The sequence below is a fragment of the Penaeus chinensis genome, chromosome 8 (genome assembly GCF_019202785.1).
Source record: "Penaeus chinensis breed Huanghai No. 1 chromosome 8, ASM1920278v2, whole genome shotgun sequence".
Classification (NCBI taxonomy): Eukaryota; Metazoa; Arthropoda; class Malacostraca; order Decapoda; family Penaeidae; genus Penaeus; species Penaeus chinensis.
Window position 1 is genome coordinate 40,844,950 of NC_061826.1, and position 26,155 is coordinate 40,871,104.

Here is a 26,155-nt window from a genome sequence, read left to right on the forward strand (position 1 = left end):
GGAAATCTTACTGGATCCTCAGTCAAATGGACCTACTCCTTAAGATTTGAGATTTCTAATTTTAAAATCAAGGATTATCAACTCTGTTACTGTATTGTTTTGGGCTCGTTACCAAATATGAGTATATCAACGTATTACCCCCCCCCCCCCACACACACATATATATACATACATACATATATATGTATATATATATTTATATATATATATATATATATATATATATGTAGCTGCCGGTTGTATCCTCAGATATACTTGTCAAACTTGGACAGGGAAACACGCAACTACATTTTCAATATATTTTAACTAATAGCTTTAATTGATACTTTCTAAAAATTGATTACTCAATAACTGAGTTTAATAATTCAAGTTGGCGTAGTTTCCCTGATATACATACATACATATATATATATATATATATATGGTGAATTATATAGAATTACACACATTGTCATTGTATACTTTATACAGTATCTTGCTTCTCGGTGTTTCTTGTTTTCCAGAATTCCTGTATTCTTTCTCTCACCGATGCTTATCCCCAGAAAAAAAATAAGTAAAGAAATAAATAAAGAACAAAAATAGATAAAATTATAATATAAAAGAGACAAAAACAAAAATAATAAAATAAAAATAAAAGCATTTTATCACACTTAAACAAATCCAAGATCCTTTCCTTCGGGTAGGCGGGTCGTCTTCGGGTCAGCCAGCCCGAAGAGTATGCTACTTCGAGTCGTGGGCCGTCGGGCGTCCAGGAGAAACCAGCTACACGATCGAGGACATCCCAGCCCACCTCTGCACCCACGTCATCTACTCCTTCGGCGGGATCTCGGACACCACGTGGGAGTACAAGGTCTTGAACCCCGCGGTAGGTGGAGGTCGGAGCTTCAGTGACTTCGAAAATTTATGATTTATTTTTAAGGGTGTGTGAATCCTACCTTCATTTGTGGTGGTCTATGAAGATTGTGTTTGTTTTCATCAATAGGTTGAGATCAGTGCTTGAGATCGATAACTTGATAAAATATTAATAAAAATCGATATGTAAATCGAACTTTTATTTGTTATGGTTGTGTGAGGATTCCCTTTGCTTTCATCAACATAGGTGACAATATTATATAAAAAAAAGATATATAAATTATATATATATATATATATATATAAATCGTACCTTCACTTATTGTAGAAGTTAATGGAGAAATAATGCATATAAATCTCTGATAATATACAATCTGTTCTAATATGTAATATAGATAATCTATCATAATATGTAATATGTTCTAATACATAATATACATAATTCCCACATTCACATCCACACACCTCTTTCACCTCTCTCACTCTCTCACTCCAGCTGGAAATTGACGGCAAGGGATACGAGCGCTTTGTCGCCCTCAAGGACAGGTACCCCGGCGTGAAAGTACTCATCGCGATCGGCGGCTGGGGCGAGGGAGGGTGGAAATACTCTCACATGGCCAGCCAGCCAGACCGACGCGCCATTTTCATCAATAGCGTCATCAGTGAGTGTCGCGAAGGAGTGTGATGTTAATTATTGGAATGTGATTCATTACTGGGGTCTGATGTTAATGGAATCTGATGTTGATTACCTAAATTGATGTTAATTACAGGAGTCTGGTGTTAATTTCTGAAATCCGATGTTGATTACTGGAATCTGATGTTGATTCTGGAATCGGAAGTTATTTGCTGGAATTTTATGTTAATTACTGGAATCACCTCTCGCTCATTAGTCAAACTAGTTAATTGGCAGAAGATATTTTAAGGATAAACAGCTGTAATCTGTCAATTACGGATGCATTAAGGACTGGAATCACCGTTCGCTCGTTAATCAAGCAAAATAGACAAATACTACTAATAATAATACAAATAAAAATCAATAAAAATAAAAAATAATGACGATAAATAAATAAAATACGACAAATAAAAAAATCATAATGACAAATAAAATTAAAGCAATGCTAATAATAATTATACATATAACAAATAAAAAGATAAACTCGAGTGATAAACACGAACCTAACCTAAATTCCGGACGCACTACAGGCTTCATGAAGACCTACGGCTTCGACGGCCTGGACATGGACTGGGAGTACCCGGGGGCGCCCGAGAGAGGGGGCATGGTGGCCGACAAGGAAAACTTCCGCATACTGGTGAGGGGAACCGCGTTTGAATTATTTTCATTGCTGGACCTGGCGATGTTTGTTCCTTTATTGTGTCATTATCAATGTCCATGTATATACATATATATATATATATATATATATATATATATATATATACACACACACACACACACGCATGTATATACATATATATATATATACACGCACCTGTAATGTGTATATATACTTGCATACATATATCTATATTTTTCTTTCTTTCTTTCGTTTTTTCTTATTTCTTTTTTCATTTTCTTCATTTACTTATCCATTTAATTCGAATAAAATCAGCACTCTGACACGACGAATCTTAAAACGAAGCTTACATAGACTCACCTTGATATTGTCCTTCGTCACTTACCACCCTCATTCTGGCTCCGTCGCCGTTGGACAGATGGAGGAACTGCGTCAGGCCTTCGACGCCGAGAACCAGGAGTGGGACCTGAGTATCGCCGTGCCCATCTACAGGAGCAAGCTGGAGGATGGGTATGACGTCCCTGCGCTCTGTAGGTAAGAGCGAGGCGCTGGTACCGTCTGGGATGAATTGTTTGTGTTTCTTTTAAGATGTTGTAGAAAATGCTAATGGGATTATTGTTTTTATTATCTATTTTTTTTATTCATTTTTTTTTTTATTGAGTAGGACTGTTGTTGGAACCATTTTCTTTTTTGTTTTTCTTCTCATTTTCTTTTTTTCTTAAGATGCTGTACAAATGTTATTAGATTTATTTATTTTTTTCCTTCTTCGTTTCCTTTTCTTAAAACATTCCAGAAGTATCATTACAAAGATCCTTTCCTGCCTCTTCTTCTTCTTCATTTTCTTATATTTTCATATTTTTTTCTTAAAATATCCCAAAAGTATCATAACAACGACCTTTCCTGATTCCTTGTTTATTTTCATATCTTTTCGTAATTTTCCTCTTTAGTGTGGTGAACGCAGTAAACCTAATGGCCTATGACCTCCGAGCTCACTGGGACGGCTTCGCGGACGTCCACTCGTTGCTGTACCGACGTCCTCATCTCGACTTCGGGGAATACAGGGAGCGTAATGCGGTATGTGTGATTGTGTGCGTGTGTGTTGATAGATGGATAGGGAGGAAGGGAGAGAGGCAGAGAGGGAAGGAGGGAAGGATGGAGGAAAGGGAGGAAGGAGGGAGGGAAGGAGGGAGGGAAGGAGGGAGGGAGGGAGGGAGAGAAGGGAGGAAGGAGGGAGGGAAGGAGGGAAGGAGGGAGGTTGGTAAACAGGTGGATGGATATTTGGAAGAATGGATAGACAGATGGGTAAATAAATTATAGATAGATAGATAGTTAGTTACGAATTGCAGTTATGTATACTTATTGTGGTATATTTTTCCATAAGCATCCGTCCCTTGTCTCATCTCACCCCCCTGATGCCCGCCTCTCCCCCTGCCCCACAGAACAACGGCGTGCTCCTGTGGGAGGAGTTCGGGTGCCCGAGGAACAAGCTGGTGCTCGGAACAGCCTTCTACGGGCGCACCTTCACCCTGCGGGACCCCACCAACACCGCCCTTCACGCCTCGGTGACGGCGGCGGGCTACCCGGGGCCTTACACGGGCGCCCACGGGTTTATGATCTACCTGGAGGTGGGCGGACTTTAGGCAACAGCCGCTTGTGCCTGTTATATAACACACACACACACATATCTTTATATACATACATATAAGTATATATGTATATATATACATATACGCATACACACACACACACACACACACACACACACACACACACACACACACACACACACACACATATACATGTTCATACACACATAATGTGCAATGAGTCTTAAAATTGATTAGTTTATCTCGTAGCCATTATCTATAACCTTTACATAACTTTTATCTTACATCTTAAATCACTTCATATTAAGGCATATGGACACTAGTGTTTTTGCAGCGATAAAGGTACTATCAACCAGTTACTTAATTTTAAATTTCATCCTTGTATAATACGCTGGTTACCTGACGCCCGCGAAAATGTGATGTATGGAATTTAGCTTTATAGAGATCGTCTTTGATTATTGCGTTTAAAACGAAGCCTTATACACAAGTGCACACATAAACACACACACACAAACACACACACACACACAAACATATGTATGTATGTATTATATATGTATATATATATATATGTATGTATGTATGTGTGTGTGCATTTATATCTCTATTCTTTGTAAATGACAGAGATTCTGGAATAACAGCAATATCATGTAATAAGTTTTAAAAAATATTTCAGATTTGCAAGCTGTTGGTGGAGGACCCGGAGTGGGTCACAGGCTATGACGACGTGGGCCTCGTTCCCTACATGTACAGCCGTGAGTCTCATTTGGGAGTTTCTGCCTGTCTGTCTCTTATTCTCTCTGCTATTTACGGTTATGGATGATTGTATAATGATGTAAAATGGAAAAAAAAGGACAAAGTAAAGAAACCTTACTAGTACGTAATGACATACATACATATATATATATACATATGTGTATCTATATTTATCTATTAATCTATATCTATATACCTATATGCCTAAAATGATACACAAAACCCCGAGACCTTTGTGAACGCGTTTGAACTTTTGAACCCGACCCCGACCCGCAGATGACCAGTGGGTGGGCTACGAGGACTCGGCCAGCCTCAAGATCAAGATGGACTACATCCGGGACATGGGCCTCCTCGGGGCCATGACTTGGGCCGTCGACCAGGACGACTACTTGGGCCACTGCGGCTTAGGACTGAACCCGTTGATGAAGTCAGTGGGAATATGAGTGTCTGTTATATCTGTCAATGAATTATGAATATGTATATATTTTTTAATTAATTAGAATTATGAATATGTATATATTTTAATCAATTAGAATTATGAATAATTTTATGATGAATATTTCATGAATTATAAGTTATGAATATTTCATGAATTATGAATTATGAATATGTCAATTATCAATTATGAATGTTTATTTTCTTATCAATAAACAATGGTTTGTGATTATGTCACATTATCTATATAAGACTAATTTTGTTGTTAATTAATGATTTATACGATTATATCACATTGCATTTGTTTTTTTCGATACACATCTTCCCACCAAATTTATATTATATTTATCTCTGTCTGTCTGCTTCTTAGTCTCTCTCTATATATACATATACTTACTGTATGAATATCTCTCTATACATATATTTACTATATAAATACGTATAAATGGACTGATTGTAAATAAACTGATTGTACTGTATATTTTAGGACCCTATACGAAGGCATGGTAGATTACGTCGTACCTGCAGAGGTAAGTTAATGAACCGTATTCATGTTGACAAATGTGGAAAAGGTATTAATGAGAATGAATATCTTCACAGTACAAAAGATGCATTTAACCGGTTTCCAACATATCTTCGCCGGAAATGAAATGGTAGAAAAGATTTATCTCAGTCCGTTGTAAAGAGAGACAGTAAAGGAAGCAAGAAAGGGAGGAAGAAAAAAAAAAAAAAAAAAAAAAAAAATTAATTCCTTACACCAACGTCTCAACCACCACCCACAGCCTCCGACGCCCATCCTCACCACGGCCGCTCCCCCAGCCCCTACTACGCCTCCTGCCCCCACCACCCCAGCAGCGCCCATCACGCCTTCAGGAGAGATTGACTGCTCTGTGTCCCAGTTCTGGCCCCACGAGGACTGCAACAGGGTAGGTCAGGAGAGAGAGGGAGATGGGCTTGCATATAGGCCTAGACTTTTGGTATGATGTGTAGGGAATGCATTTTCTTATGCATGTATGTGTGTATATTTATGTACATCCAAGAAATGAACTCATCCCTGCCTTCCCCGGAATTTCCAGTACTATTGGTGCTACAACGGCGAACCACACATGGAATTCTGCAACCCGGGCCTATACTGGAGCCAGAACTGCCAGTGCTGCGACTGGCCCCAGAACATCGACACCTCCAAGTGCAACGCAGTGCTCAAAACCCCAGGTACAGGCGAAGCACAGCAGCAGGCCGGAGTGAAGAAGCCCGAGGCAGCACCCGCACCGAAGGCTGTCCTGCGCCATGTCGACGAGGAACCTGAGCAGGCTGGCCGTCGCGCCCTTCCGCTGGGCCTCGCCAAGGAGGTCGCCAAGAAGGTCATCAAGAAGGGGAAGGCGGCCTCTGAAAAGAAGCCAAACAAACCCTCTGCCAAGAAGCCCGTTAAAAAGGCATAAAAAACAAACTCATTCTGAAGATACATTGTCATTAAGATAATTATGTAATCATACACAAATTATTCTTAAGATATATTGACATAGAACAGACTTTTTTAAGACATACATTCATAAACAAACATGTGCATAAAATATATCATCATAAGCAAACTTATTCTTAGGATTTATAGGTATATTATTTTGTACGTACAGGAAGTTATCAATTCTAAGTCATTACATGTATTAGGGAATGTATCATTGATATTGTGGTACATTCAATGCCTGCAATGCATTCCAATCTGTTATTACACGATATTGGTAATACCCTAATCAACAGTGATATTCATCCTACGCTTTTCTCAGTGTCTGTAATGTTATGTGAAAAATATAAATGTCTCGAAATACCATTATTTATTATCCTTAAACTTGCTATGTTCTCATGACATGTATTATATTATGAGAAACTACACGTTATGATTTAATGAAGTGTAGAAAAAACTTCCATTCACTAATATTGACACATGAAAAGTTTCATTTAATCGCATTTACTTGTATTGTTATCGAACAAAAGTCTTGAAACCAAACAGACCCATTCAAGAATTACCATTTCTCGCAATAAATCAAACACAGATTATACCTCGACATTTCACCAGCTGAACTTATTCAAATCCAAACCAAAATCAACACATAAAGAACAACTACAGCAACTAAAACTCAAACATCCGGTATCAGCGGCGGGCGAGTCTCCGTCAGGCGCCGGCGCTGGTGGGGCGAGGACCGAGGGACGCGAGGGCTCGGTAAGCGGGTTGAGGCGTGTCTGGCGTCGACGCTTTACATTCATTTTGGTATTTGGGAATTTTATGGAATGCTTTTATTTGTGATTGACTACGGAATATGGATTGGGAACAATATATATATATATATATATATTGTTCTAATCCATATTACATAGTCAATCACAAATTAAAACATTCCATAAAGTATATATATACCTGCATGTATGTGTAAGTGTACATGAATGTATGTAGGTATATGCATATATAAATACACACACCTTTTATATATATATACATATATACATATATATGTATATATATATAAACACAACACACACACACACATATATATGAATGTGTGTGTATAAATATATATATACATATACACACACACACACACACACACACATATACATATATCTGTGTGTGTGTTATGTTTATATATATATATATGTATATATATATATATATATATATATATATATATATATATATAAGGTGTGTGTATTTATATATGCATATACCTACATACATTCATATACACATACACATACATGCAGGTATATATATATATATATATATATATATATATATATATATATGTATATATATGTGTGTGTGTGTGTGTGTGTGTGTGTGTGTATAATATATAATATATATATATAATATATATATAGACAGATAGATTGATTGATAAAGATAGATACACACATAGCTACATACACATTCATGCATATATGCTGGTATACAAATACCTATATTTGTGTAGACTTAGGCAAGCGATGACATAAATAAATAATCCAAAAATATACCTAAGTTTCCAAATGCATTATCACTAATCCTACACGCTCTAAGAAACTAGAACTTAACCATTGATCCACGCATCTAAACCGAACCGACTCCTTAATACAATGCTGAATATATGCTGCTTTTTCACATTAACGTAGCCGTTCTATATTATATATTTCAGAGTAATTATCACCGCTACTTGGGGACTATACAATAAATATAACCGGGCGGCTCCAATCTACATTAATATACACATAAACGTGTACACAAAATATAGACTGGTTTTTGGGCAAACGGACACCAGGGTTTGTACGGAGCGCTAGAGACTATTAAAAGGCCTCCACATATTCCTATTGTTCAATATTTCACATGTAAACATGCCTTTAGACTATATTAGTTCTAAACATTGCAACATCATTTTACTTCTGAAGTCGAAGTCACACACACACACACACACACACACACACACACACACACACACACACACACACACACACACACACACACACATATGGGATCATAGGCTATTGAGTTTTGGGAAGACCGTAGCCAGCTGACATGCAGGCACTTTTACTACAAAGATTTTGCTGCAAGAGAGAGACCAGATGTTCATCTGTAATTATCGACACTGCATACTCCGTTTGAGAAAGTCAATGTAGTCTTAACCCTGGTTACGAATTACTGACCTGTGGCATTAAGAAACTATAGCAACAAAGAAACAGTTATCAATCAAGGAAAACATATCAAAGAAATATTTATTGAAAAAGTCAATATCACATCTTGTAAATGTACCTATACTAGTAATTTCAATGCAGTGATATGATTGGCACCCTAACTGCAAGGGCAATACGATCGCATTCGCTAAACTGCATATGTTATCATAGTCACAAGATATCTTTTGAATTACTTTCTTTTCTTCATCACAATAATCGGTATATACCATGGGATAAAATATATGCAATTGCAACTAATGATATACTGTACCTATTAGCCCCCACACGGCCACATATGGGAAACAGGGCAGCCATATTATAGAATAGTTTTATACGAATCTCTTGGGAAATTCATGCCCTTTTATCTTATCAGTGTCCTAGACATCCATCATCTAGATCTTTACACAGATAAGAGGAATGATAAGAAGTATCTTAACGTGGTTGTGAAATACAGATGGGCAATGCACACACACACACACACACACACACACACACACACACACACACACACACACACACACACACTCACACACACACACACACACACTATTCCTTCGTTTTAGTGCCGAAAGGCTTTTCACAAAATTATATCCAAGGTAGGGGTTAGACAAAAAAAAAAAAAAAAAAAGAAAAAAAAAAAACATCCGCTCGTATCCCTCCAGCCCCATTTCCGAATCAGTTTCATTAAGAGGTTCGGACAACAATACTAGGGACAGACACTCTCACTGCAGGTAAAAGACTAAATATTTAAACGCCAATTATTCACAAATATTATATACTTCGTGGTAACAAAAAAAAAAAAAAAAAAAAAAAAAAAAAATGTAAACCAACAATAAATCACAAACCGCGCATGGAAACAGCTGGATAAACTTCATACGCATATGTCACACTTAGTGACACTCATAACATATATACATATTATACTTACATATATATGTATATATATGTATATAAGTATATATATGATATACTGTATATATGTATGTATATATATATGTGTGTGTGTATATATATGTATATATATTATTAATTTATATATATACGTATAAACACACACACACACACACACACACACACACACACACACACACACACACACACACACACACATATATATATATATATACAATACACACACACATATATCATATATATATAAAAACACACATACATACATACATATATACATATGCACACACACACACACACACACACATATATATATATATATGTATGTTTATATATATTTATATATATATGTGTGTGTTTGAGTGTGTGTGTGTATGTGTATGTGTATGTGTATGTGTATGTGTATGTGTATGTGTATGTGTATGTGTGTGTGTGTGTGTGTGTGTGTGTGTGTGTGTGTGTGTATGTGTTGATAGATAGATAAATACACACATACATGTACACTTACATATACTTGCATATATGCTGGTATACCAATACACATTTGTATAGAGTTAGGCAAGCGATGTATTAGGTTGCATAAATAAATGATCCAAAGATATACCGAGTTCCTAGTCGATAAACGCATTATCACAAATACTTCACGCTCTGAGAAACAATGATATGAACCTTGATTACTTTATGTACAAACAAAGTGAACAATATTGAACGTAATCAGCGGTATTTAATTTGCGATAAACCTAAAATTCAGAGTCGTTAATATTATGTAAAGTTACACCGAGAAATTGCAGAATTTCTTGAAAATATTATATTCCAATATGAAGCAAGACTGGTCAATTTCAACAAATCACAACTGAAATACAAACTGTTCACAAATAACAGAGAAAATATATAATCCATGCATCTCAACCGAACCAACCCCTTAATACAATGCTGACTATATGCTGCTTTTTCACATTAACGTAGCCGTTCTATATTATATATTTCAGAGGATTTATCACCACCACTTAAGGACTATACAATAAATATAACCGGGCGGCTTCAATCTACATCAATATACACATAAACGTGTACACAAAATACAAGATCAGTTTTGGGCAAACGAACTCCAGGGTTTGTACGGAGCGCTAGAGACTACTAAAAGGCCTCCACAACGGGGAAACAGGATATTTTGCGGCAGTAGTTTAAATTTTGATGAAATATTTCCGTAGCAATTGCACACACACACACACACACACACACACACACACACACACACACACACACACACACACACACACACACACACACACACACACACACACACACACACACACGCACACACACATATATGTGTGTTTGTATATGCTCACAAATATGTGTATGTATATATGAATATAAATATATATACATATTTATATTTACATGTATATACATTTATATTTATCTCTCTATATATATATATATACATATGTATTTGTTTATATTTAGGTACATAGTTCAATATCTCGCATGTATGTCATAATTCCGATAAAAACAAAAAAATGAAATGTGTACTTTATAAAAAGTTTTCATCAAGAGATTCTTGCCAAAAAGGGGTATTATGATTAATGTTTATATAACAAAGAGGCTTGAATTTCTAGAATTATGTAGCACGACAACGGATTAGATATTAACGCCATCTGTTGGTAGATAATCCTGATGAAGAATAATATATATTGATACAAACAAATATGCACACAAATACATATAGCTTTGTATTCGTATGTATATGCATTGTACATACTGCATATACATATATACTTATGCATATAAATACATATATACATATGTATATATACACATATATGTATATGCATATATATATATATATATATATATATATACATATATATACATAAATATATATATATATATATATATATATATATATATATATATATATATATAGAGAGAGAGAGAGAGAGAGAGAGAGAGAGAGAGACACGCTTGATATATGTATATATATATTAATGAATATATATATATATATATATATATATATATATATATATATATATATATATATATAAATATATAATAAGGAATATATGTATATATATATATATATATATATATATATATATATATAGAGAGAGAGAGAGAGAGAGAGAGAGAGAGCGAGAGAGAGAGAGAGAGAGAGAGACTCATTTATGAATATATTACGTACATATAACACACACACACACACACACACGTACACACCTATCTATCTGTCTACCAATGTATATGTGTATGAATACATTCTATTTATTTAATCATCTATTATTTGTTGATTCAGTCTCCCTACCTTACGGCGCAACAAACTCAACTATCACTTACATATTTTAGTTTTTTTTATTCACAGATGTTACATTATAATCTTTTTGCTGTCTATTATTTACTTGTTTTACTTCGTCTCGACTGGAGAGAGCGTGTGACGTCATAGGCCTATCAAAGAAGGTCAAGACAATCAGATTGTAAGATGAAATATTTTAATTAATTCCCGTATCTTTAAAGTCGCTTTTTTAAATATGTGTCCCTCTGATTCTGCAGCGGTTAACTTATAAGTATATAATTTTTGCGATCACAAAATGTGGAAAAATTATGAATGAGAATTCATACCTTTTCTACATCTGTCAACATAAACAGACGTATGAATCAACATATATGTATGTTTCTTGGTTTGTTATGAGCTCGAGATACCAAGGAACTTACGAGGCTGTCCCTAAACTTCTGATTTCGTCTCGTTTCCCTTGCGCTTGGTCAAATTCTCTGACATAGCCCCCTGGTTAGGAATTACTGCCCTGTTCCATCCAGTCAAGAAAAACATATAATAAAGCATTTATTTAAAGTCAATATCGAATCTTAGAAAGCCAACTAATTTTACCTAGTTAATTTTTACTTAAAGTGTCACCATTGTTATGTTAGTAATTACGGTGCAGTGATATGATTAGCACCCTGTAGGTAATGGTAAGGTAGTGTCATTCACCATACTACATATTTAAACATAGTCACAGATTATCATTTGTTTTATCTTCGACACAATACATAATTGACTAATATAATTGGAAAGAATTTAATTAATTCCGACTGATGACATGCTATACCTTGTAACCCCACACACGTCCACATAAGGGAAACAGGGTTGCCATATAATAGAATAATTTTATACATATCTGTTGTGAAATTCTTATCAGTGACCAAGACATCCTAACGTTTAGCTCTTTACAGAGATAAGAGATATGATAAAAAATATCATAACGTTGTTGACAAATACAGATGGCAATGCACACACGCAAACGCACACACAATGCAAGTATAAAAAAATCATGTGAAATAAGAAGAAAAAAAAATCGTTCGTTTCTCCCTTTTTTTTTTTTTTTTTTTTTACCTGCATCTACATTAGTGACAGTTGCAAGATATCTCTGCAAGATAAGATATAAGATGATAGTAATTACCCCATGCTTGCTTCGCTGAGTTCATGTTCACACTCACCATTAGACATCATCAAGGTAGAGTAATTCCTATGTGCATTTCTACATGGATTTTATATGTAAGATATATATATATAAAACATAAGCGACAGTGAAGTAAGAACATGATAAGACAATGCTTTTAAACGTCCACAGGTTATTTAATCGAAAGGAGAAGGCTATTGTCACGTGATGGAAGTACACGTGGCTCTGATAACGATTCTGGTGACGGTCTTCGTGACGGAACTCCTTGGAAACGGCGTCCAACCGAGAAGGAAAGGTACGTCTAATAATTTGGATGATGATGACGATGTTCTCTTTACGTTCCGCAGCTGAGAGAGACTCCGCGTGAATGCTTAATTCTCGAGAAGTATATTTTATGCCTTTGCTTTAGTGGGATTGATGACACAAAATTATATCCAAGGTAGGGGTTAGACAAAGAAAAATAAAGAAAGAAAGAAACATAGAAAAAAAAAACCGCAACAATTCGCATCCGCTCGTATCCCTCCAGCCCCATTTCTGAATCAGTTTCATTACAGCGTTCGGTGCAACTGCACTAGGGACAGACCCTCTCGGTGCAGGTAAAAGACAAAATATTGAAACACCAATATATTCACAAATATTATGCACTTTGGGGTAATATAAAAAAAAATAAATAAAAAATGTAATCCGAAAATAAATCGCAAAAACGCACACGCATACAGCTGGATAAACATACGCACATATCACTAATAGTGACATACATAACATATATACATATTATACATACATACATACATACATATGTATGTATATAATATACTGTCTATATATGTATATATACATGTATATATATGCATATTTATTCATTCATTTATGTGTATATGTAAACACACCCACACTCACACACACACATCTATTTATATATATACATATATATATATATATACATATACACATACATATGTATACACATATACACATGCATACATAGATACATATATATACATATACATATATATACACATGAACCGCGTTCATGTTGACAAATGTATAAAAGGTATGAATGAGAATGAATATCTTCACAATACAAGAGATGTATTTGACCGGTTTCGACTTTATCTTCGTCAGAAATACATCTGACGAAGACAAAGTCGAAACCGGTCAACTACATCTCTTGTATTGTGAAGATATTCATTCTCATTCATACCTTTTATATATACACATATGTATGTGTGTGTGTGTAAGTATATACGGTATAGCTATATATGTATATGTATATATATAATTACACATATATGTATATATATATATATATATATCGCGATAGTCTAGTGGTTAGCGCACTGGACTCCGGCCCTTGTGGTCCCGAGTTTAATTCCCCGTCGCGGCGGTCGTAAAAAAAACGTCTGCGCTCTGATTGCTACCTCGAGCCCGAGAAACACGACATATCGCCTTGAGAAGTCAAACGCAGGTGTCGTAGGGGAAGTCACCGCCGTGGTACAAGTGTTGGCGCGCCGAACCACGGTTAATTAGGAAGGGCATCCAATCAGGCAAATGTGACACTGCCATATAACCTCTCAATAGTGAATTGAGAGAGGTCTATGTCCTGCAGTGGAATGAATAGCTGTGTAAAAAAAGAAAAAAAAAAAAAAGGAAAAACAAAAAATATATAATTATTTTGATTGGTGTCAGCAAGTTTGCTAGACGAGAACGCTACCACTGCACCACACACAACTTATATATATATATATATATATATATATATATATATATATATAGAGAGAGAGAGAGAGAGAGAGAGAGAGAGAGAAATATATATATATATATATATATATGTATGTGTGTGTGTGTCTGTGTGTATGTGTGTGTGTGTGTGTGTGCGTACGCGAATAATACTGCCCTCCCCCCCTCAAGTCTCTCCCTTCGCAGCTCCCCCCGAGGGCACCCCCCAGCCGGCCCGTCGCGTGTGCTACTACCAGGCGGGCTCTGTTACCCGTCCAGGGGAGGCCAGCTTCAGGATCGAGGATATTCCTGGCGACCTGTGCACGCATGTTCTGTATGCGTTCAGCGCCCTCTCGGAAACCACGTGGGAAATGGTTCCTAAGAATCCGAAGGTGATTTTTTTCGTTTTCTTTTTCGTTCTTCGTCGGTTCCTCTTTGCTTGTCTGTTTCTGTCTGTGTTTGTTTTTTGTGTTTGTCTGTCTGTCGCTCTCTCTCTCTCTCTTTCGTTGTCTATCCATTTATATTTTTATCTCTCTCCGACTATCCACTTCTCTCTCTTTCTCCCTCCCTCCTTCCTCTTTCTATCCCTTATTCCCATCCCTCTTGTCTCTTCTAACAGATCGCATCTTTACAATATCTGTGGAAATAATGAAGTAATGTTATTTGGATGTAATATGCATAGAGCTTTTAATAACATTTTAGTAATATCACCTCTGCACGTATTCAATAGGCATGAACTATGCTCAAAGATTCAGTTACATAATGCAAATAAATTTACAAATTCCTGAACCCGCAACATTAGAGTAAATTTGTATTACGGAGATTGTTATAATTATCAGGTAAAAAATTATTTCAGAGATTCAGGCAAAAGTTTATAGAGGTTTAGATTCGTCTTACAGCAGCCAGTTATTATATATATATTATGTATATGTATCTGCCTAAGATTTCTTCTTCTTTTCTTTTTCTAGTTAATTAATGACATTTCGAAGAAAAAGTGTCAAACCGGAACTTTAGATTTGATCACGCTTTTCTAGATTGCATAATTTCTGTATGGCCTTGATTTGTTTTTTCCACACCTGGTAAATTATTTAAACCGAAGAAAATTATATAAATGAAATGATGACTTCCAGATGACCGTTAACTCGGAGCGAACATCACGTGACCACCCGTAATCATGGCGGGAATTTCAAATTGGCTAAATGTATCTGTCTCTCGTTTGTCTAAAAATAATAATAAAATAACTGGATAAGTCAATTAATGGATAAATAAAAATGGAAATGGATACTCTACTTTTTCATGTAGAATACCAAACATACCCCCTCCCCCCCAAAAAAATTAAAGAAAAACAAATCTGGTAGCATAGATAGGGTTACGAGGCAGACGAAAAATAAGAGTAACTGCATTTACTTACATAACGAGATAACAGGGAATATGCCTTGCCGTCTACTCGAGATGTTTGCTGCCCATTCGCCGATAACCCGGAGAACTTACTTGACATGTGGCGCCCTTTTAAACACGTAATCCTTTATCAAAATGCCGTTGCTTGTCATTTGTTTCTCACGTGATTCTCTAAACCCATGGAGAGGTTTTAATGAGGAATTGGTTATGGAATGGCGGTCAGCTGGAGAGAGTTTGAGTTTTAAGGTGTAAATGCCATAGACTCAGAGGTTCAACATCGGTTGGGGGTTCCGATCCTGAATGATAGCTTTGTTATATAATTAGATGTAGATATAAGGAGGATGAGGAGTTTGAAGGGACTTAGAGACACATAAGTTTTACATATATCCATATATATATATGTATGTATATATGCACACACACACATAAATATACATAAACATGTATATATATATAAATAAAACAATATACATACATGTATATATATTTGTGTGTACACACACACACACACACACACACACACACACACACATATATATATATATATATATATATATATATATATATGTATATATATACATAGACACACGAGTATATATATATATATATATATATATATATATATATATATATAAATGCATGCATATATGTATATACACACAATTATACATATATACACAATGTATTTAGATGGACAGATACATCCATACATGCATTTATATATATACATATATACATATATATATTTATTTATTTACACACACACACATATATGTACTGCATACACACACATATACACATGTGTATATGTGTCTGGGTGTTTATGTGTGCACTTGTGTTTACTTCAGACGTAAGCCATCAATCAAGATATTACTTTCTAAGAAACAGCCCTATACATAACACTCCCATAACACTCATCTCATCCACCAACCTCACAACACACAAAAACAGTAACACCACAATAAACACTGAGACAGCATCCCAAAAATCATAAATATCCTAATATCCTAACCTAGATTCCTAACCTGCTTCCTCCTCCCACCCAGTTCGACCTCGATCAACGTGGCTACGAAAGGTTTGTAGGACTGAAGGACAGATTCCCTGGCCTGAGGACTGTCCTGTCAATCGGAGGTTGGGGAGATGATGGGGGAAAGTACTCGCAGATGGTCAGCACCCCAGAGCGACGCCAGGACTTCGTGCTGAGCGTCGTCGGTGAGAAAATGAAGGGGTTAAAAAGAGGAGTTGGATGAGAGGAGAAGGATGTGTGTGTGTGGGGGGGGGGGGGAGGGGGAGTATCTGCGTGTGTGTATGGATGTGTGTGTGTCTGAGTCTGCGTGTGTGTGGGGGAGGGGGTCTGCAATGTGTGTGTGTGTGTGTGTGTGTGTGTGTTTGTGTATTTGGGGGGAGGGGGTCTGAGTGCGTGTCATATCTCATACTAATATGGCCATGGGCTATGAATATGACCATAGGTTAGTAATCTATCATAATATTGGTCAGTATATTTACATTTCCCATTGAATTTAAGCAAAAGAGGATGATATAATTGCATTTGCATTTTTCTAGAGCAGGGGTGTTTTTTGAGAACTCATTAATACTTTTACATATATTTTTTGCAGTTTATTAATACTTTGCGTATCTCATATATACATATGAGGGGATCAAATCTTAATAAATAAGGTACATATACGTTCATGCAAAGTTGTGTTTTTGGGTCAATAGCTTTCATCAGATTCTTAAATGCGTCCGTGATTAAAAAAAATGAATTTTTAAGACCAAAGGTAAGAAATTTCAATACATTGCTACAATAGTACATTACAATGAATAATGATGATGATAGCGAGGACTTATAAGCACATATATTTCCTTTTTTTTTCAGTAGTTTTCTCTTTCTCTCTCCAGCGAGGAATTATAAACACGTGCATTTATTCTATTTATCTATTTACTGTAGATATTATAATTACTGTGGTTATTATTGCCATTTAAAGTATTGTAGTAATTATTATTTTATTTTATTGTTTGGCTTATTTCCTCAGCAAGGAATTATAAACATTTATTTTCCGCTCGTTTCCCCAGCCTTCCTCGCCACTTACGGCTTCGACGGACTGGACGTGGACTGGGAGTACCCCGGGGACTCCAACCGAGGCGGGAGTCCGGAAGATTTTGATAACTTTCCCTTGCTGGTTGTATCTATAAAGTCTTTTGTAATTACTTATTCTTGAAGAATGTAATGAGAATATATATCTATACATATAATATGTATATATGTGAATATATATATATATATATATATATATATATATATATATATATATATAGAGAGAGAGAGAGAGAGAGAGAGAAAGAGAAAGAGACAGAATTTGCCGGAAACATTTGATCACAGAAAATCGTCCCTCTTGCATTCGATATAACCTCACTGCTGACACGAAAACTCTTGGACATTTAGCTGCAGGAGCTCCGTGGAGCCTTCGATGCCGAGGGTCGCGGTTGGGAGCTGACTATAGCCGCCACGAGCACCGAGGATAAAGTACTTAAAGGTTACAACGTTCCTGAACTGTGCAGGTAGGACAGTTTTCGAAAAAAAAAAAAAATCTATGGGTTGTTTTTTATATCATTGTATGTTTATGTCATTGTGTATTGATCTCATCATTACATTTTTATTCATCAAATACTTATTTATTAGTATCATATCATTACATAATTGTATATATATATATTATTGTTATATCTTTTCATCATTCTACATTGGTATTATTATAATACCATTAATATATCTTTATATCTCCATATCATTACATATTATCATCATTATATCATTATCCATCTATATAATTAATAGTTATTTATATCATTACCACATTTTCATATCTTCATCATATTCAATTGTTCATGACTTAATCACAAACATTTTTAGAGCTTCGGAGCTTTAGTATTATATAATACATTTTATCTTTACGCCATGAATATAGACTTAAAACACATCTTTATACATATATGATATTGACGTACGCATGGAACACACAAGCACAAGTAACCGAGGCCAAAGTCTTACCTTCATATCATTATGTATTAACGTTATTATTATACCTGCCTTTCATGATGCATTATTATGTATTAAATCCTTATCATATCCTCATTTCATTATGGAATTATATAATTTTCACATCTTTATTTCATTTTGTATTAATATGAATATTACAGCTTTATTTCATTATGTATTACCATATCATTATATATTAACATCATTATCTTAATATCATTATGTATTCACATGATTATTATATTTTCACATCATTATGTATTAACATTATTATTATTATTCATATCATTGTCTTACCATTAGTATTATCTTCATATCATGGTGCATTAACATCATTATTTTACCCTCATATCATTATGTATTGAATCATTATTTTGTAATTTCATCATATACTTATATCATTATCACATCTTTATTTCCTCATGCATTAACATCACTATTATACCTTTATTTCATCATGTATTTATATTACTATCCTTAGAACGGTGGATGCCGTGTACCTGATGACCTACAACCTACGGGGGCTGTGGAATGACTATGCAGATGTCCACTCCATGTTGTACGCAAGACCCGGTCTCGACACAGGCAACAAATTGGAGTTGAACGTTGTGAGTCACTGGGTGAAAATAGGTCGTAGCGAGTGAGTGAAAATGGATATAATGAGTGTAAGAGAGGGGGGGGGGGGATGGAGATGAACGTTGTGACTAAAAATAGGCTTTAGTGAGGAGGAGACATGGATGAGATTGTAAAATGTATAATGTGCAAGGAAATAGGGAAAGGGTGTGAATGAGAATGCATAATTTCGAAATTTATTTGTATCAACAATTTACGTTGTGTCACTTTGAATGGAAATAGATCGTAGTGAGTGGGGGGGGGGGGGGGGGTAGGTGTGAATGAGAATGAATAAAGTATAATATAAAGAGAGTAAAGAAAGGGTATGAACGAAAATGTATAATTTCAAAATATATTTTAATCAATAATTTACATTGGAAGCCACTGAATGCAAATAGATTAACGTAGGAGAAAACATAAATGAGAATTATATAATGAGAATGTTGGGAAAAGGAAAGTTATTGTAGGGAGAATGAAGTACAAATGAAAATTTATAATTTCATGGAGATATTGATTTTCATTCATGCTTTAAAAAATCCCTGCATTTGTTACGACTATTTGTTTATGACTGGGAGAAAAAAAAAATTTTCTCTAAATTTGTTACAATGATCTGTTCGTTACTGAGAGAGGGAGAGAACATGGTTAATCAGTAGATATCAAGGCATTAAACAAATACACATTTTGCAAACCATTCACCCCCATGTCCGATTCTCTTGTCTTGAAGAATGGCGGGGCGCTCTTATGGGAGAACCTTGGCTGCCCTCGGAACAAGATAGTGATAGGCGTGCCCTTCTACGGAAAGTCCTATACCCTCTGCAACTCCTCTATAAACGGCCTCCATGCCCCTATCAATGGCACAGGCCAGGGCGGACCTATTCTCAAGAAAGAGGGTGTCCACATGTATTTCGAGGTAACGTTGTGAATTGTAAATGAGGATATAACATAAATAAAAAGTATCTTGTTTCTGGAATATATTAGGTTAGCAGTAAATGTGTAGTTAATATCACGGACTCCTGTACTTATATATTAATACATTATATCATTTTCAAATTACAGATTAATGGCTATAGTCAATAAAATATCTATCATCATTGTCATTATATGACTAACGTTCACATCTCTATTGTCATATTCAATTTTATTTATCCATTATCATCATCCTTATTATTTCATTTTTTTGAGAATTACCATATAACTGCTCATTCTTTCCTACAGACCTGCTATTTGCTCCAGAATGCCGCTTGGGTGAGACAGTGGGATGATGGGGGCCTAGTGCCATTCGCTTATTCTGGTATATAACCCTGATGCTGTGTGGGTTAGTTAAAAAGACATTGAATATACTCAGCAAATTGGCTCTGCTTTTTATCTTATCTCAAGCGTCGTAAATATGTTTACATAAAACGCCATTATATACCTTACGCCCACAGAGTATGATACACTTAATTATCACAGATTAATACATGTTAACTACATAATTCTACCATCAAAAGGATAAAGACAAGAGATCTAACATCAATGATTTTTTAAAATTCCATACGCCAGATGATAGGCCTGTCACTAACTCTCCTTTATCGACGCTTCTCAGGTGATCAATGGGTAGGTTACGAGGACATGGAAAGCCTTAAGATAAAAATGGACTACATCCGGAACATGGGCTTTCTTGGGGCCATGGACTGGGCCATTAACGATGATGACTTCCGTGACCTGTGTGGCTACGGGCCCTATCCTCTGATGAGGTTCGTATGTGACGTGCAGGGAAATACGTCCAGCAGGTTATTTTATTTGTTTATCTTTATATTCAATGCATTTGTTCTTTCGTTTGTTTTACTTACACTTCTCTATTGTTTAATATTTTTGTTTAATACCCTTCCCTTTAAAGATTATATTATTCCCTGGAATAATATAATCTTTAAAGTCTTGCTTTTTTGTCTATTTCTCTGTGTTTTTTCTCTGTTCCAGGACTATTTATGAAGGGCTGGAAAACTACACTGTCCCGAGTACCTAAGTGAACACCTCCAACCTTATTATGAGTTCACAGAAAGGATTTTTAATTATGATTATAACTATAAATTTATAATTTAGTTTTTTTTTTTAGTTGCTACAGTGCATAAATATATATATATATATATATATATATATATATAAATCAATTTATATATTTCAATGTACATCCAGTTTGTAATGGAGTCTGGAGAATGATACAATAATTTCTCATGTTTTAAAGTATTTTGTCTCAGAAAGTACAGGATTATTACAAAATGACAATTTTGTCTGTACGATATATACTAAATAATAGGCTATACCTGGAGAAAAAAAATGTATTATGCAATTTATCAGGACCTCTTATATACCTAAGATATAAAGTATTTACAAAGAATATAAATAGCCTCGGAATATAACTTGACTACAGCGCGGAAAGCAAAAGATCCGACTATCTAGTGTAATCTTTATGAAGACGGCATGGTAGCAATGTACGTATCTTCATCCTTGGAGGTATTAAACGGCAATGATTCTTAACCCAGGAGGAAGACGTATATTCATTATTCTCTTAATAAGTGTGTGGGCTAATACTACGTTTCTGAAGAAAAAAATATGGCTTGTTCTAGCTTTACTTTGTAGAGTGTACTAAACCCTGTGTAAAGGTAGGAACTTATCTAATAATGCAATAAAGAAGGCATGGTAACACTGCGTATGTTCATCCTTGTAGGTATTCAAGGGCAATGATTCTTAACCAAGGGGGAAGAGACATATTTATTATTCTCTTAAGTATGGGGGCTAATACTGTGTTTACGAAGAAAAAGTATGGCTTATTCTAACCCAGTGGAAAGGTAGAAATTTATTTGATAATGTTTGTTATTCTCTTAACAAGTCCGTAGGTATGAGAAAAGCAAACATAAGGCTTTTATTAACTTTTGGCATTTTACGTATATTTTAGTTTCCTATTTTCTGTAATAATTGAACCACTAATGGTTAGTGGTGAGGCGGCGTAGGGGGGACTTTGAAATTTATTTAAAGGGGCTAGGGGGTGGGGCATGGAAGGAAAATGGGGTGTGGAGGTAAAAAAGTTAGGGACTATTTCCATGTAAAGCTTTAATATGTATAATCAAAAGCTATAGTATGTTATTTCATATACAGTCGAACATGTACTCTTTGAAACATGAAAATATTAATGACAAATGTGTTAATTAAAGATATAAAAAAATAAAAAAATAAAAGAAAAGAAAAGATTGCCACCTTTTCAGGGATCACTGAATTCGTTGCATTGGATACTTTTTTTTTTCCAACATTAGAAGAAGCGTTTAGAATTCCTAGCAACATGTTTCACGTCATCGTTTATAGGCAACTTTTCTAGGAAACATCACCCAACGAGTTGAAAGTTGGTCTGGTGACGTCACTGATTTTCAAAGACGTTGATTGATTGACGACCGTACTGTATTGCCAGGCAAGATACATTGTGAGGAAAAACTATCTAAAACCTCCTTTTGTACAGACCACTCTGGTTCCTCTATAGCCGTTGGCAATCTTTCTGGTCTGACCACCAATAAACTGCAAAGCACAAAACCTTCCATCTCTCCTAGATCGGTCCCATACCACCAGAACAGACACTGGGAAACTGCTCTTGCTCATTTACAAATAGGTCACACCAGTCTCACCCATTCATACTTCGTGTCACGCTTCAACCAACCTCAATGCTCTTCATGCAATGTTCCTCTTTCAGGCCCACATATCCTACTATCCTGCCCCCGCTTTACTGAAGCCCGTACCCTCGCTTTTCCTTAGTGGTCCCGACCCCCCAACAGCCTCGCGGAATCACCCACTTTTTCATTTGACAACCTGCTCTCCTTCCTCAGACGCACAAATACTCTCCATTTGATCTAATCCCTCTTTGTTCTTATCCCTCCCCCCTTCCATTAATCCCTTTCCTGCGCCAATTACCCCCCCGCTTTCTACTCCTTTCACTATCATACTATCTTATAATGCCATATGACCGTTGAAATCTAACACGTTTTGTTCTAAAAAAGAACTCCTTTTTACTCCTCTCACCACAATACCTTATCATAGTGCTATAAGACCTTTGACGTCTAGCACATTGAACACCATCGCGTAAATTTGTTTACAATATTGCATAAATGACATCACATTCTAATCATATAGAAATGTAACTGTACACAAGTAGACATGTTTCACCCAGCACCTATCACGGTTAATTTTACCAATCGCATTAATGCAAAGCTCTAAAATTAAACGTACATTACAGTGTATTGAATATTAATATTGCCAAAGGAATGCATTGAGACGCCACGCCGAGATCTGGCGAATTTCTGATCTAAAATCTACGGAAATTGACATATCATTTCAATGGTGGACGATCCGTTTTATAAATAATTTCTCCTTACAATAAGTGTGATCATAAAAAATGGCGTTGAAGTTACATTTTACAGAATAATATTTAAGGCAAGGTTCTTAATGTGCAGTGATAACACACGGTAATCAAGCATAAATTTAATGATTGTCTACACATGATATGGATACCTATTTAGCATGATCATTATCATCACATTAATTTATCACACACACTATACCTATACAGTGTATATATATATATGTATATATATGTATATAAATATATATATATACACACACACATACACATGTATGTATGTGTGTGGGTGTGATTATATATATTTATATATATAAATGCATATACACACACATATATGTATATATATATGTATATATATATGTATATATATGTATATATATATACGTGTGTGTGTGTGTGTGTATGTGTGTATGTGTGTATGTACATTATATATATATATATATATATATATATATATATATATATATATATATATTTACACATTTATATATATACATTTATATATATACATATATATTTTCTTACACACGCACACGCACTGCCACTGACACACACACACACACACACACACACACACACACACACACACACACACACACACACACACACACACACACACACACACACACACATACATGATAACATGTGAATAAAATATAAATTAGGATACCCTACAATCGTTTATTGAAGTTTTCTTTAACGTTTGAAGGGTGACACTTATATTTCGAAGAAATTACGTGATTTTATTTTATCTTGTATTATTATCATGCTTTTAAATATTTAGCAGATAAAATATAATAAATATTATCCGCCAAAAAAACTGCATTACTTTAGTCAGCGACTTTACAAAGATGTCCGTAAGGGACGGACATTGCACGTTACAAGGACGTGTATATGCTATGTTATATCAGAGTATAAGTGAGTGTTAGTATAGAATAGAATAGGAAAATGTGCAGCAATTATAGTTCTAGGTACCAAAGCCATTTCTCCCATGGAACCTGAGTTGCTAATGTGTTGCTATTTACAGAAGAGACATATGCTTGTTTTTGCTTGTTCTAAGATCCTTAGCTCAGACCAGTATGCATTAAAGAATATTCGCTCACACACTCCACTGTGGTACGCTATGCTTGATACTTTGTCGAAGTTTGAGGAACTAATGTCATCGTTGCATTTAAAATTAATTTGTAAATATCAGCTCATTCTGCATTTAGGTGCTGAAGGCGCTGGGTTGGTGTCGAAAGTCGAGGAAACTCAAATTACCGATGTTATCATCGTCTACCCGCGCCAGATCACATTACCATATTATCAGAAGGACATTAAATTGAACATATCAGGTATGTGTTACTGAATTCATATTTTACATGTTCAATTTTCCAAAGTATAATCAATCGTCAGTTCAGTGAAAAGCAAAGTTTGATGGATGCTCATGTCGACTCTGCATGCCTTCTTGCCCTCTTGGTCTTTCTGAATTTATAATTTTCAGCGAAACAACCTCGCCAAGGACTTTTTTGAGTATTAGGACAAGCTAAGAAATCACAGGTGATTTGATTATATTCGAAGACTTGGTCAGTTTAATTGTATAATCGTAAGAGTGCATATTACGTTCTGTGAAGTTTGGAAGCGCCTTTACAATCATTTTCCATTTATTCAATTCCCTTTTTCTGAAAAAGGCCTTTCTTTCTCCCTCGCTTCCCGGGACCAAGGATTTACTTACGGCAAGCAGAAACTATCCTCATTCAGAATAGACATTCCCAGATTCACCAGATATTAGGGAAAAGGTCACTTATTTCGCTTGATTATGATAGCCTCAAGGTCCTACATCTCAGCCTCCTCGCACACGATTCAGATACCCAGATTTGTTATTGTTATCTATTGTCATTATTTATTCTAATTGCTAATAATAATGATATATATATGTGTATTTTTTGACAGCTGACCAAAATCTTAACTTGTTTTTCTTCGGTTGATTCTGTCATTTCATCTATCAATTTTCTAAG

At 35.3% G+C, this 26,155-nt stretch overlaps 1 protein-coding gene across 1 annotated transcript in view; it reads left to right on the top strand.

Moving 5' to 3' along the window:
• Positions 1-22,457, top strand: part of LOC125027892 — a 25,859-nt gene extending 3,402 nt beyond the window's left edge. The window contains exons 3-26 of the mRNA XM_047617023.1: positions 684-865; positions 1,349-1,514; positions 2,056-2,162; positions 2,566-2,681; positions 3,095-3,221; positions 3,587-3,772; positions 4,431-4,509; positions 4,787-4,937; positions 5,433-5,475; positions 5,728-5,871; positions 6,022-6,378; positions 7,017-7,160; positions 8,233-8,299; positions 13,180-13,303; positions 13,552-13,604; positions 14,935-15,119; positions 17,172-17,337; positions 18,199-18,305; positions 18,569-18,684; positions 19,644-19,770; positions 20,499-20,684; positions 20,990-21,065; positions 21,360-21,510; positions 21,734-22,457. Coding sequence (XP_047472979.1) covers positions 684-865; positions 1,349-1,514; positions 2,056-2,162; positions 2,566-2,681; positions 3,095-3,221; positions 3,587-3,772; positions 4,431-4,509; positions 4,787-4,937; positions 5,433-5,475; positions 5,728-5,871; positions 6,022-6,378; positions 7,017-7,160; positions 8,233-8,299; positions 13,180-13,303; positions 13,552-13,604; positions 14,935-15,119; positions 17,172-17,337; positions 18,199-18,305; positions 18,569-18,684; positions 19,644-19,770; positions 20,499-20,684; positions 20,990-21,065; positions 21,360-21,510; positions 21,734-21,779 — 3,206 coding nt within the window. The 3' untranslated portion in view covers positions 21,780-22,457. The remainder of the gene's footprint in view (positions 1-683; positions 866-1,348; positions 1,515-2,055; positions 2,163-2,565; positions 2,682-3,094; positions 3,222-3,586; positions 3,773-4,430; positions 4,510-4,786; positions 4,938-5,432; positions 5,476-5,727; positions 5,872-6,021; positions 6,379-7,016; positions 7,161-8,232; positions 8,300-13,179; positions 13,304-13,551; positions 13,605-14,934; positions 15,120-17,171; positions 17,338-18,198; positions 18,306-18,568; positions 18,685-19,643; positions 19,771-20,498; positions 20,685-20,989; positions 21,066-21,359; positions 21,511-21,733) is intronic.
• Positions 22,458-26,155: the final 3,698 nt, after the last annotated feature.